The following is a 12,127-nucleotide window of genomic DNA, read 5'->3' as shown; positions in this document are numbered from 1 at the left end:
TGCGTCCTCTAAATGCTAAGGTACCTAATACGAGAAATTGGTTCCAGGAATTTTATGGGAAATCCTTTGGGGATATTGTATCTACTATCTACCTATTCGTATTCATGTGTGTCACACAATTAGGCGAAACTCGTTGAAATGATAACAAAAAATTTAATATTACAAAATTAAAATATATTTTAAAAAATAAAAACAATTAAAAATTAAAAAGTTGAAAACAAATTTGAGAAATCGAAAAAAAAATAGAAAAATTGGAAAATTAAAAGCAAGCTGTAGGTATTAAAAATAATTCCGGAAAACATTTTTTTTAAATAAATAGAAATACGTTATTGAAAAATGTATTAAAAATAAAACCATGTACTTTAGCTACTCATACGAGCAACGAGCACCATGTGATCAAAATGTCTCAAAGCCAACTCAACTTGAGTACTGTTTCTTTTCCACTCACCCACAAGGCTTTTTGGAAACAGTGTTGATGAAATATAAACCTCTGACACTAGAAAAATTCATTTCAATTCATTAATCATAGGACCACGAATAATATCATTTCACTATCCCATAAATTTCATTCTCGTATCAGTCGTATCACCTTGTTGGAAGATCGTAAATCAAACGAACTCGATCTTGACAATCACATTGATTTGAAGCGTAATTTAAAAAATTGTCACATTTTACTCCATCCAATGATCTATTCCCTCTGAATGTCTCGTACAAGTAAGTTTCACATTGCGAATGACTACAATCTCCTAGATCCATTACTGAAAAATAGGTACCTCTGATTAGCAAACTGTATAAAGGTAAGATTTCTGTTAGCTTCGACTTATGTTAGGTCTACTTGAAGTCTGATTGACGCAATTGGGCTGAAGAACACCTCCATTCACGACGAATGTTACATCTCCCATGATATATGGAGGTAAAGCTCGAATACCAACACTGCAATGGACAATTTGCACGTAATCGGCGTCGGTTTTAGAAATTCTCTCATTGGGAGGTAAAAAATTGTAGCAACTTCCCTGCGGATCAAAAGCTGCTCACAAATTTTATATTCCATTGAAAATCTCATAAAATGAATAAGTACTTACGTAAGTATTACCAGGTACCTGAGATCCTTCCTACTCTGGGATCAATCGTTTGTCCAGCCAATCCAATCACTTCTCCTCCGGCGCTGAATCCAATTAAGTGGATATTTTTTGGATTAGCTCCTGCTTTGATCACTTTTCTTACAAATCCACCCATGATTTCTCCCAATCTAGGGACTGTGATTGCTCTGGAGTATTGAAGATCGAAAAAAGCATATGAGTCCCAATTGACGATGATTACATTCACATCTTTGATTGGCAGAAGGTCTTTAAATAAAATTCAAAAATGCTGTAACCTCATTAGAAATTTATAAATTATAAATATAGTCAAGTTAATAAGGTAAAAGGTACCTATTTTTAAATAAATTTTGACGATTGAAGATACCTAAAATGGAGTGTTTGAGCTTCACATTTTGTAGAAAGGTACTTTGAATAATTCAGTCAAATCATTCTCCCAAAAAGTACTTAATATTTTCTCATGGGAATTTCAATTTCGTCAAAATTTATAGATAGTACTTCCTGTTCACTTTGCCTTAACGTACATTTGGTGAAATTTGATACTTCATTATTAATGGTTTGAGCATAACCATGGACGTAAAACACCGTCTCTTTCTTAAAATTTATGTTAGACGATTGGATTTTTGCCACGGAATCATTCGAATACAAAATATCCGGTATTCTGGGATTTTTTCTGCAAATTATAGTCATTGAAATGTGTAATCAATAGGTACCTAATCATGTACCTACTTGATGCAATAGATAAGTAAGTTAGGTGCCTAGTAAATTCAACTAACCGAGTAAACAGATAATACGACACATCTTCGTCCATAACAGGACGTGTGGGCACATTATCCAAGGGTATATTAGCTCTTAAAGCTCCACGAATTACAATTGCAGAAATTTGGCAATCGATAAAAGATGAATACTTCTGATTGTATAAAATCGTTGGATCTATCACAGCTTTAAAACATAACAAGAGAAAATTTTAAAAAATTATTTTGTGTTTGTAATCTTCAAAACTTTCTTCCAAAAATGTACAATGTACCTGGAAAAAAAATTACTGTCATGTTACTTACGGCCAAAAACATATCCATGAATATTTGGCACAAAAAACAGAAATAATTTTAATGACAACTGCACGAAAAAAATCATTTTCATTTTATAAGATTCAGTAGGTAATAAAGAGCAAAAAATTCTAGACTGTGAATTTTTCACAAAACATTGAACATTATTGACAATGACACTGCCAAAAAAGTTGAAATACATGAAATGACAGCTCTCATTTGCATAATTTTTGGATGGTAAAAATCACATATCTTATCTACTTACCTACCTACCTACTTGATACGTACATAGAACTACAAAGGTAGATTAGCTTAATAGATAATAATATCTACCTATGTTAGAATAGTACCTACCTAATAACAGGTCAGCTACAGCATAAATCAAATATTATCTTCTTCGTGAAAATAGTTTATTCATTTCTTCGAAAAAATGTGTGACAGTGCTAACGTAACAGGCAAATATTTCTGTCCTATTACGTAAAACGCGAAAACCGAAATGAAATGAAAATTACGATACCTACCAAGTACTAATATGGAGATATGTACTTTTAGCCAGGATTTTATTCAATTCCAATCAAGCACTCAGAATATTTCATCGGTTTTGATCCAGAATTGAACGAATTCCGATTTAGGTTATTAGGTACTTAGGTGAGTCAGTGTAATTGATTATATGTAGAACTAAATTCAATCCTCAGGTTGAGTTTTAGCAAAAAAAAAAAAAAACTGGTGAATAACTTAAATAATTCGGTATGTCTCTTTTATCCTAATTTTTGTCGGATGCAAACTCAGAATCGAAACCCAAACCGATTAAACATTGAACACAATAATGTGAATTCAAAAAAACTCGCAAGCTTCATTTTAAAATCTAAACACAAAACTCAAAATTTGATTTTCCTAAATCGTGTTTTTCTGTGTTCAATTTGACTTCAAATTTTGAAGTTGGTTTTTTTGTTGTTTTTTTGAACAAAATTTTCTTGACTTGGAGAAAAATGATTTATCATGAAAATGAAGGCCTGTAGTATTATTGTTCAAATGAAGGCTACGAAAGAATAAGAATTGGATAATCGATTCAAAATTTTCTAGTACCTACACAATTATTAAGAAAAAAAAAAAAAAATGAGACTGAACAAGCATATTATTTATACGTACATTAAATCAAACAATGATCTTTAATATAGTTAACCTAGGTACTAAAAACCAATTGATCTTTTTCTATGGGTGCGAGATCTCTTGGCTATACCTTTTTTTGATCGCCACATGGCTTGTTGGAAACTGTGTTAATGAAATACAAACCTTCAAGACTGAAAAAAATCCATCCAAGTTGATTATTACTATGTATAGGAAACGAAAGAGATGAATAATTTCACAACTATAGGTAAATGTCATATTTCTAAAAAATATTACCTCGTTGGAATATCATAAGTCAACTGAACACGATCTTGACAATCACATTGGTTTAAATCATAATTTAAAAAACTACCGCATTTCGTACCCACTAATGATTTATTCCCTTTGAACGTCAACGTCTCGTACAAGAATGTTTCACATTGAGCATGACTACAGTCTCCTAGATCCATGACTGAAATATAGGTACAATAATTTCATTAGCAAACTATAGATATAGGACATAGGTAAGTATAAATTTAATGACATCTGCTGGCTTCAACTTACTTGAAGTTTCATTAACGCAATTAGGCTGAAGTACGCCTCCATTCATTATAAAAGTCACATCCCCCATGATATAAGGAGGTAAAGCACGAATACCAACACTGCAATGGACTATTTGCACGAAATCGGCGTCAGTTTTAGAAATTCTCTGAGTAGAAGGTGCAAAGTTAAAGCAACTTCCCTCCGGATCAAATGCTGTGTCCTCATATGCAATTAATATTTTTTAAAAAACTTTTCAAACTTATTAGGAATCGAATCACTTACAAATAGGTAAGTACCTGAAATTCTTCCCACTCTGGGATTGATTGTTTTCCCAGCCAGTCCAACGGCTTCTCCTCCAGCACTGAATCCAATTAAGTGAATATTTTTTGGATTAGCACCCGCGTTGATTAAATTTTTCACGAATCTACCGACGATTTCTCCCAATCTAGGTACTGTGATTGATCTAGAATATTCAAGGTTGAAAGTGGCGTATGAGTCCCAATTTACGATGATCACATTCACGTCCTTTTTAGGAAGCAGAACTTCGCATGGGTGAAATAAAAAATATAGAAAAAATTAAACTCAATTAGAAAATCATGCATGAATAAAAAAGTATGTGTGTGCGCTTATTTTAAATGTACAGGGAGGAGTTACTTACATTTTGTGAAATTTGATACTCCATTATAGATGGTTTGATTATAACCGTGAATGTAAAATACAGTCTCCTTTTTAAAATTGATATTTGAGGATTTGATTTTGCCTGCTGAATCACTCGAACGCAGAATGTCAGGAGTATTAGAATTCTTTCTGAAAAAAACAAAAGTCATTAAAGTAATACGCGTACTTAATAACTGTAGGTAAAGGTATATTTTTCAAAGCATGCTAATAATTAATTAATTTAGTAGTCAACTAACCGAGTGAACAGATAATACGTCACATCCTCATCCATAATAGGACGAGGTGGTATTTCAAACGATTCCAGTGGTATATTTAATTTTAAAGCTGTTCGAATCACAGTAGCTGCAGTTTGGCAAGTAATGAACGTTGTATACTGCTCATCATATAAAATTTTTCGATCTACCACAGCTTTAAAAAATATTACACGATGAAAATTGAAAAAAATATTCGACCACTGTGATTCTTCTCAAACACCTTTTCTAATTAAAGAAAGAATATCAAGTTTTAACTTACGACCATAAACATATCCATAAGTATTCACTATTAAACTCAAGCATAATGTTGAAGGAAACAGTAGAAGTGAATTCATTTTCATTTAATACAAAGAAGTCCAGAACCGAAAATTTGAGTAAATTTAATTTTGTCTAAAGCTTGATAATTGTTATGCGAAAATTTCAACATTTACTACCTACGTCAGTATCATTAAAAAAAAAAAAAAAAAAAAAAAAAAGGAAATTCATGCAAGAGAATGGCAAGCACAAGTACCTACCTACCAAAAAGTTCAACTTTTTCTTTGACAGAAATCATATTGGGTACCTCTATCTAATCTATACTATAGTTCTATACAGTGCAGTACCAGTGTGTGTTGAAAATGTAACCGTAGGTTGGTGATTATCTACTTTGTAAAAAGTGGTTTATCTGTTCATATTTTTCCTAAACAAATTTTATTACATATGTTACGTTGGTAAAAATACTCACATACAAGTAGTGAAGGTTTTTATGCATTTTTTGCCACGATTAAATGTAGGTAGGTAAAAATATGTAAGTTGCAGTTTCAAATCTTGGCTCCTTCAATTGCGTTGTTAGGCAAACAAATCAACAGAACTAAATAGTTCAATTAAAAATGGGTAGGTCTAGGTACCTCTACCTACCTTCAACTTTGGGTATGAAGTTACCAACCTATACATTTGATTTTTACCCAATTTTTTATGAAAACTTCGTCTTTATAACAAAATAAAATTTTGTTTACATAGGTAAAAAAACAAATTTTGAAACATCAAAAAAATAATAAAAATTTATTATTTTCATGTTTTGCACCAATCCATCAATTTTTCCAAATCCAGAAGCCTCAACTGCGTAAAAATTTGAAAAAATTATCCCCTCGGAAAAAATTAACATCATTCTGTATTTTTTTAAATGAAAGTAATTTTACTAAAATGAATCAGCGCAAACAAAGTTACAAAATTCTTGACCTTAACCTATCTGACCACGTGTCACTAGTTTTTTTTTTTGTCTGTCCTGTCAACCACAAGGTTTATTGGAAACTGTATTCACAAAATATAAGCCTCTGACACTGGAACAAAAATTCATTTCATTATTCGACCACAGAAATGATCATTTCACCATCAGGTGAATTTTACTTTAGAAGTATCACCTTGTTGGAACATCGTAAGTTAAAAGAACACGATCCTGACAATCGCATTGGTTTGAAGCATAATTTGAAAAACTGGCACATTTCGTACCGACCAATGTTTTATTCCCTCTGAACGTCTCGTACAAATAATCTTCACATTCAAAATGACTACAGTCTCCTTTTTTGTGGGCTAAATACAAATAATAAGAAAAAGTTATAAATTCTGCGCAGTAGTTTTCCTGTTTTCTCAATTGGTACATTATTATTTGACTTACTCGTAGTTTGACTTGCACAATTTGGCTGAAGTACACCTCCATTCATTATAAAAGTCACATCACCCTCGATATATGGAGGTAAGGCTCGAATACCAACGCTGCAATGTACAATTTGTACGAAATCGCCGTCACCTTTGGCAATCCTCTGAGTGGAGGGTAAAAAGTTGAAACAACTTCCTTCCGGATCAAATGCTGCATTCAGGTGATTTTCCATTAAAAAAATTTCCAGTTATTGATTTAAAAAAAAAAAAAAAGTTTAACAAAATATACTAAAAAAAAAAAGTTTAACAAAATATACTTACACGTAACCCTTGCTACTTTGGGATTGATTGTTTTCCCAGCCAATCCGACCGCTTCTCCTCCGGCGCTGAATCCAATTAAATTTATATTTTTCGGATTAGCACCTGCACTGATCACATTTTTCACAAACCTACCCAAGATTGTTCCTAATCTTGGAACAGTGATTGCTCTGGAGTATTCGAGGTTCAAATTAGCGTATGAATCCCAGTTGACGATAATTACGTTCACATCTTTATTAGGCAGCAGGTCTATAATTTCAAAATGTGTAGGTTAGGTACCTACTTGGGATTTTAAAATAATTACGAACATTCATTCAGTGAAATTTGATACTGGATTGTCAATAGTTTCACCATAGCCATGGACGTAAAACAGAGTCTCCTTCTTAAAATCTATACCAGAGGATTGAATTTTTTTCGCCGAATCACTCGAATGTAAAATGACAGGAGTTTTGGAATTTTTTCTGCAAATGAAATAATTAGATAAGTAGGTATTCAGAATTATTCAGCTATATTTTAAATCTTAGTTACTGCAGAACAGATAATAATACCGACTAACTGTGTGAACAAGTAATACAACACATCTTCATCCATAATAGTACGAGAAGGTATTTTTTCCAATTCCAGCGGTATATTCAATTTTAAAGCTGCTCGAATCACAGTAGCTGCAGTTTGGCAGGTTTCGAAGGACGTGTATTGCTCATTATATAAAATTGTTTCGTCCACTGTATCTTTAAAAAATGAAAGGCAAAATTTAAAGAAAACTTACTCTCTTTGAAAACTTCTTGGCTTCTTCTCTAGGTATATGTATTGTAGGTATTTAGAAAATACTAATTAATTTCCACTTACTGGCATGAACATATCCGTAGAAATTTGCCATCAGAAGCGTATCTAATGCGAGTGGAAACAACGACGAAAAATGTATCCTCGTCATTGTCTGAGATTTGTAAAAAAAGATTAAGTAAGCTGAACTGAACTTATTTTATGACCAGATAAATTTTCAACAAAGAATTAAGAATTTTCAGATACGTCTTATTGGAAATTATTTAATAGGTCAAGGGACCTACTTCTGCTGAAAAATTAACAGACCATTTTTCTATACCTACAGGTAAATACATATGTGAAATATTATCAGTGTCGTAAAATTGTTTGAGTAAGTATTCAGTTTTTCATGAACGAATTTCAACATAATATGTACAAGTAAAATTAGTGGTAGGGCTTGCGAAATACCGAAATAATTATTTGAAATTTTTTTTACACGTGAAAGCGTAAGTAAGATAATGAAATTTGTTTTGCGTCATACCTTTGCAAAGAATAAAAAATTTTCCAATGCTGGATAAATAGCGTCAAAATATCTTCAGAAGTGTAAATAATCCTAGCTCTTAACTTTTTCTATCATATGAAAAATAAATTTTCATTATGAAAGTTCGATTTTAAGTTTTTAAAATTTTAATCATTGATTTTGAATCTTTAATTTATTCACTTTGAAATTCAGCGAACAAATTTTCTTAAAATTTAACCATGTCTGATAATATGAGCTTTCGTAATTTGGAATTCGAGCATCTATTCCTTTCATTTCATCGTCTTGGAAATTTTCATCAGCTTTGACAAACAGGTCGACTATTTGATGCAGTATCAACATAATAGGTTCCTTTGGTTCTAAAATCATCAGAAAAAAATTATTAAAATCAAGAACGTAGGTACTCTTTTTTAAATTACATTTCTACTTGGAAAATAATAGTAATTCTTTCTGATTGGAGCTGGCATTTGTAAGTGGGTAGGTACTTCTTACTTTGTGGAAGTATTGTAGCCCATCACAGCTTTGTCGCTGCAATCGCAGTCTTTGCTCAAGTATTTCTCGTAACTGTCACATTTTACTCCGATATATTTATTGAAATCGTACAATGTTTTGTATACGTAGGTCCCACATGAATCATGACTACATTTGTTCACATCTGTCACTAAGTACGTACACAGGACGAAAAATAATTTTTTTTTTTGAAAACTGAGTTCAAATTTATTTAAAATAAAATTGGAAACATTCTACGATCAAGTAGGTAGGTAACTAGTGATATTTATACCAAAACATACTTACAACTCTTCTCATCTACACACTGAGGCTGAAGTTTGCCACCATTCAGGTAAAACGTCGCATCTCCCTGGAACTTGGATAATTCTCCAAATTCACCCACAGAGCAGTGAACAATTTGTACAAAATCAGCATCGCCACGAGATAGTCTCAATGAATCGTGACCAAAATTGTAACACGTTCCGACAGGATCAATACCTACAATCGTGTAAATATAGACCAAATTTCAATACTGAGGTACCTACTACCTACCTACTCATATACACCTGAAATTACCTAAGATTCTTCCAATTTTCGGATTCGTGATCTGTTTACCAGCTATACCGAATGACTGAGCTCCTGAGCTAATACCAATTAAATAAATGTCCTTTGGGTTTGCTCCAGCTTTGATATACTGGCGTAGAAATTTTCCCAAAATGTTACCTAGTCGAGGTACTGTGTTGTTACGCGAATACATCGAATTATAATCAGCGTACGAATCCCAGTCCATAAAAATCAGGTTAATATCTTCTTTTGGAAATAATCCTGCGATTGAATAAAAATAAATTATATCAGCCCCTTCAATGCTGCTGTTTTAAAGTACCTATTAGGTAATTATGCAAATGAATCATCGACAAGTAGCCTACCTATCAGCGAATTCAAGCATGAATTAAAAATTAGTCATTACCATTCTTGAAAATGGGTACATATGGTTCATATGTATCGTGAATTCCATGAACGTAAACCACAGTCGGTTTTTCAATGTTGAAACTTTTCGGTAAGCTGGAAACAGATCGTGCAGAATCATACGTGTTCACCACCAAAGGTTGGGCATGTTGCCTGAAAATTACAATTTTAAGTACCTACGTACACAATCCAATCGATAATTTGAAAAAAAATACGAATTCCAACTGACCATACCTCGAATAAATCACAAATGATACATTATGTTCCGTAATTGGCCGAAGAGGAATCCCAGGCACAGGTAATTTCAACTTCTGAGCAGCGTTGTAAAATACAGAGATTCCTTCGCATTCATAATAAGAAGTTACGCTCTCAATTTCAAAAATTTTTGTGTAAATATTGACTGAAAAAAACAACAAAATTTAGGTACCTAGTTACCTACGTCCTACATTGCAGAGATAAGACTTGCAGGTGAAATTCACGAGGAAAAACTTACTTTTCAAATCATCATTATTTTTGCCTGCGAAACCTCGATACACAAAACATATTGTTATGAATCCAAAAATTTTCAACATTTTTTAAACAACACTTATTCGTTTACTTGACGTTTTTTTCTGCAATATTGCTGCCATTGCATTCACATACTAGCTTCAGCGGTACTTGATAAACGCACAGTCGCGTAATAAGTTGACCTGATAACACCAGGTAGCGTTATTTCGTCGTCGTCATAAATTATTTTGCTAGTTGAAGACAAATAATCGAGTGAAATAAGTAAAGGTTTCACGAATCTTACCAAAAAATTTCATCCAAGTGTAAAAATTTTAGTTCCAAAACTTTCAGGAAACAAAATACTACTCATCATCTCAAAAGAATAACCAGAAAAACAAAACTCAAATCTTTACTTCATACAGATGCGAAATTGTATTTTAAAAAATATAAGTTCTTAAAACTCAAAATACGCGAGGATAGGGTACAAAAAAAACAGCAATTTTCTCATAACACTAAAATAATTACCCAACTACGGTGATGAACTTGAAATAAATTAATATCTACTTCTACATTAAACTCATATGTGAAGGCACCGGAGTACAAATTGTCAAACTGATTGTACGCGTGCAAGCACATGAGATTACATAAGAAAATCGTACATAATCGTTCCATTAAATAAATAAATAAATAATTTATTTGATTATAAAATTAAAAAATACAAATGAAAATTTACTTTTTAACAAATAATAAATAAATCACGAGTATAATTCTAAAGCAGACGACGCTTGAGCGGGTGCTTGCTCGATGGCATTTGAACTTCTCAGCATCACTTTGCTATTTTTCACTTTCCAATTATTATTATCAGAAGGGTCTCTGATTAGTAAAAACATCTGTTCAAATAATCCAACGACTTGACTAGCATTAGTATGTAATGTACCTCCTACCATGACCATAACTTGACCATGAATATCTGCATTGTAACGAATTGCGTCCGGATTTAGATTCGGTAAAAATTTAAAATTATATCTTAATTTTACATCACGTAGAGCTTGAACTATATCAGTTGAATTAGTCGCTTCGGTGACATCAGTACTATGTCTATCTTGTAACTCAAGTTTCATTCGAGAATCAGTGAAGAAATGTTCTGGACCAAGATTCGATAAATTTTCGTCGTTAATTAACGTGTAGTACCAATCGCTGAATTGACGCGCTAATTGATAATAATATTCCTGCGATGAGTTGTGATCCGGTATCTGAGATTGAATATTGTCGTTGTATGGATTCTGAAACACATGAAAACCGATTTCGTTATTCAAGTTAAACAATAAAAATATTGGAAAATACATTCGGTGAAAATACTTACTCCACTAGAGGAAGCATTTTGAACGTGATCAAGATTACTTTCACTTTTGATACTCGCTAACGGATTCTTAATATTCCAATGTTCGATTACTTTTCTGATTAATGCAGGTTTATCCCACGAATCGGTTATTGGTATGTGATTCTTATGTAAAAACTGAGACAAGTAGCTCTTCGTGATTTTTCTCTTTTCCAGGACCGTTTCAACGCAAGTGGAATGCAGGCAAATAATTTTCAGCGCATCTAAGAATGAAATTTGATATCAATTTTACGTGTGTAAATGGGGAATACGTATTTTATGAACTTACCTTGGCGATTTGAAGGTGTAATGTTATGTTTAGTGATGTTAAGAGCGATGGAAAACAAATCCGGTTCCGGAAAATCTTCCAGAAATTCGAAAATGAAGTTTTCTTCGATATTATTCAACATTATGAAACGTTATCGATGACTTCATCAAATGATATCCGTTCAAATCTCCATTTTCCAAATACTAAAATTTCTGAAACAGAATTTACATATAAGATACTGCAGTATGATTTTAAATAATAGCTTAATGAATTACTAACCTCTTTATGATCCTAATCACGTATGCGATTACAATTCAGTGGGATTTTATTCCAATTTATACCAACTTTTTCTGAGAAAATTCCAAATTCTGAACTATTTCTGAACATCCGATTGATAAAGAAAATTCCATGATAAGAAAACAAAAGAACAAAACACAAAATTTTTGACAGATTGTCGTATTGTTCGATCGACGTGGCTGATCGCGCCTCCGCCATAAGAAAATGTCGAGGCATTTCGTTATCAGCAACCTACCTTCGTGTTTTTTCGTTACCTACGAAAACGTAA

At 32.4% G+C, this 12,127-nt stretch overlaps 4 protein-coding genes across 6 annotated transcripts; all 4 read right to left on the bottom strand.

Annotated features, from left to right (window-relative positions):
- Positions 1-809: 809 nt before the first annotated feature.
- Positions 810-2,146, bottom strand: LOC135845168 (lipase member H-like). Its single transcript, XM_065363632.1, has 5 exons — positions 2,125-2,146; positions 1,874-2,039; positions 1,622-1,770; positions 1,101-1,346; positions 810-1,027 (listed from the first exon to the last, which is right to left on the bottom strand). The coding sequence occupies exons 1-5, from the start codon at positions 2,144-2,146 to the stop codon at positions 810-812; spliced, it is 801 nt and encodes a 266-aa protein (XP_065219704.1).
- On the bottom strand, positions 1,874-7,967 carry LOC135842813 (lipase member H-A-like). Of its 3 annotated transcripts, none has more exons than XM_065360460.1 (8): positions 4,985-5,443; positions 4,708-4,879; positions 4,452-4,600; positions 4,090-4,335; positions 3,815-4,006; positions 3,548-3,722; positions 2,125-3,444; positions 1,874-2,039 (listed from the first exon to the last, which is right to left on the bottom strand). In XM_065360460.1, exons 1-7 carry the CDS (start codon positions 5,064-5,066, stop codon positions 3,378-3,380), a joined length of 1,083 nt encoding a protein of 360 aa, XP_065216532.1. In that variant the 5' UTR covers positions 5,067-5,443; the 3' UTR covers positions 1,874-2,039; positions 2,125-3,377. The 3 variants fall into 3 exon arrangements, with proteins under 3 accessions (XP_065216532.1, XP_065216531.1, XP_065216533.1); XM_065360459.1 differs by having other exon boundaries at positions 2,156-3,444; XM_065360461.1 differs by lacking the exons at positions 1,874-2,039; positions 2,125-3,444; positions 3,548-3,722; ... (2 more) ...; positions 4,708-4,879; positions 4,985-5,443 and adding exons at positions 5,450-6,044; positions 6,126-6,294; positions 6,380-6,571; ... (2 more) ...; positions 7,235-7,406; positions 7,525-7,967 and having other exon boundaries at positions 4,470-4,600.
- Positions 7,968-8,106: 139 nt separating this feature from the next.
- On the bottom strand, positions 8,107-10,090 carry LOC135842814 (lipase member H-like). Its single transcript, XM_065360462.1, has 7 exons — positions 9,924-10,090; positions 9,665-9,830; positions 9,432-9,583; positions 9,041-9,289; positions 8,771-8,962; positions 8,468-8,636; positions 8,107-8,334 (listed from the first exon to the last, which is right to left on the bottom strand). Exons 1-7 carry the CDS (start codon positions 10,000-10,002, stop codon positions 8,274-8,276), a joined length of 1,068 nt encoding a protein of 355 aa, XP_065216534.1. The 5' UTR covers positions 10,003-10,090; the 3' UTR covers positions 8,107-8,273.
- Positions 10,091-10,309: 219 nt separating this feature from the next.
- Positions 10,310-11,997, bottom strand: LOC135842817 (uncharacterized protein C3orf38 homolog). Its single transcript, XM_065360464.1, has 4 exons — positions 11,842-11,997; positions 11,584-11,774; positions 11,280-11,518; positions 10,310-11,199 (listed from the first exon to the last, which is right to left on the bottom strand). The coding sequence occupies exons 2-4, from the start codon at positions 11,702-11,704 to the stop codon at positions 10,672-10,674; spliced, it is 888 nt and encodes a 295-aa protein (XP_065216536.1). The 5' UTR covers positions 11,705-11,774; positions 11,842-11,997; the 3' UTR covers positions 10,310-10,671.
- Positions 11,998-12,127: the final 130 nt, after the last annotated feature.

Source organism: Planococcus citri, chromosome 4 (genome assembly GCF_950023065.1).
Source record: "Planococcus citri chromosome 4, ihPlaCitr1.1, whole genome shotgun sequence".
NCBI classification, from domain to species: Eukaryota; Metazoa; Arthropoda; class Insecta; order Hemiptera; family Pseudococcidae; genus Planococcus; species Planococcus citri.
Note: the sequence above shows the minus strand (reverse complement) of the source record. Positions and strands in the feature narration are given on the sequence as shown.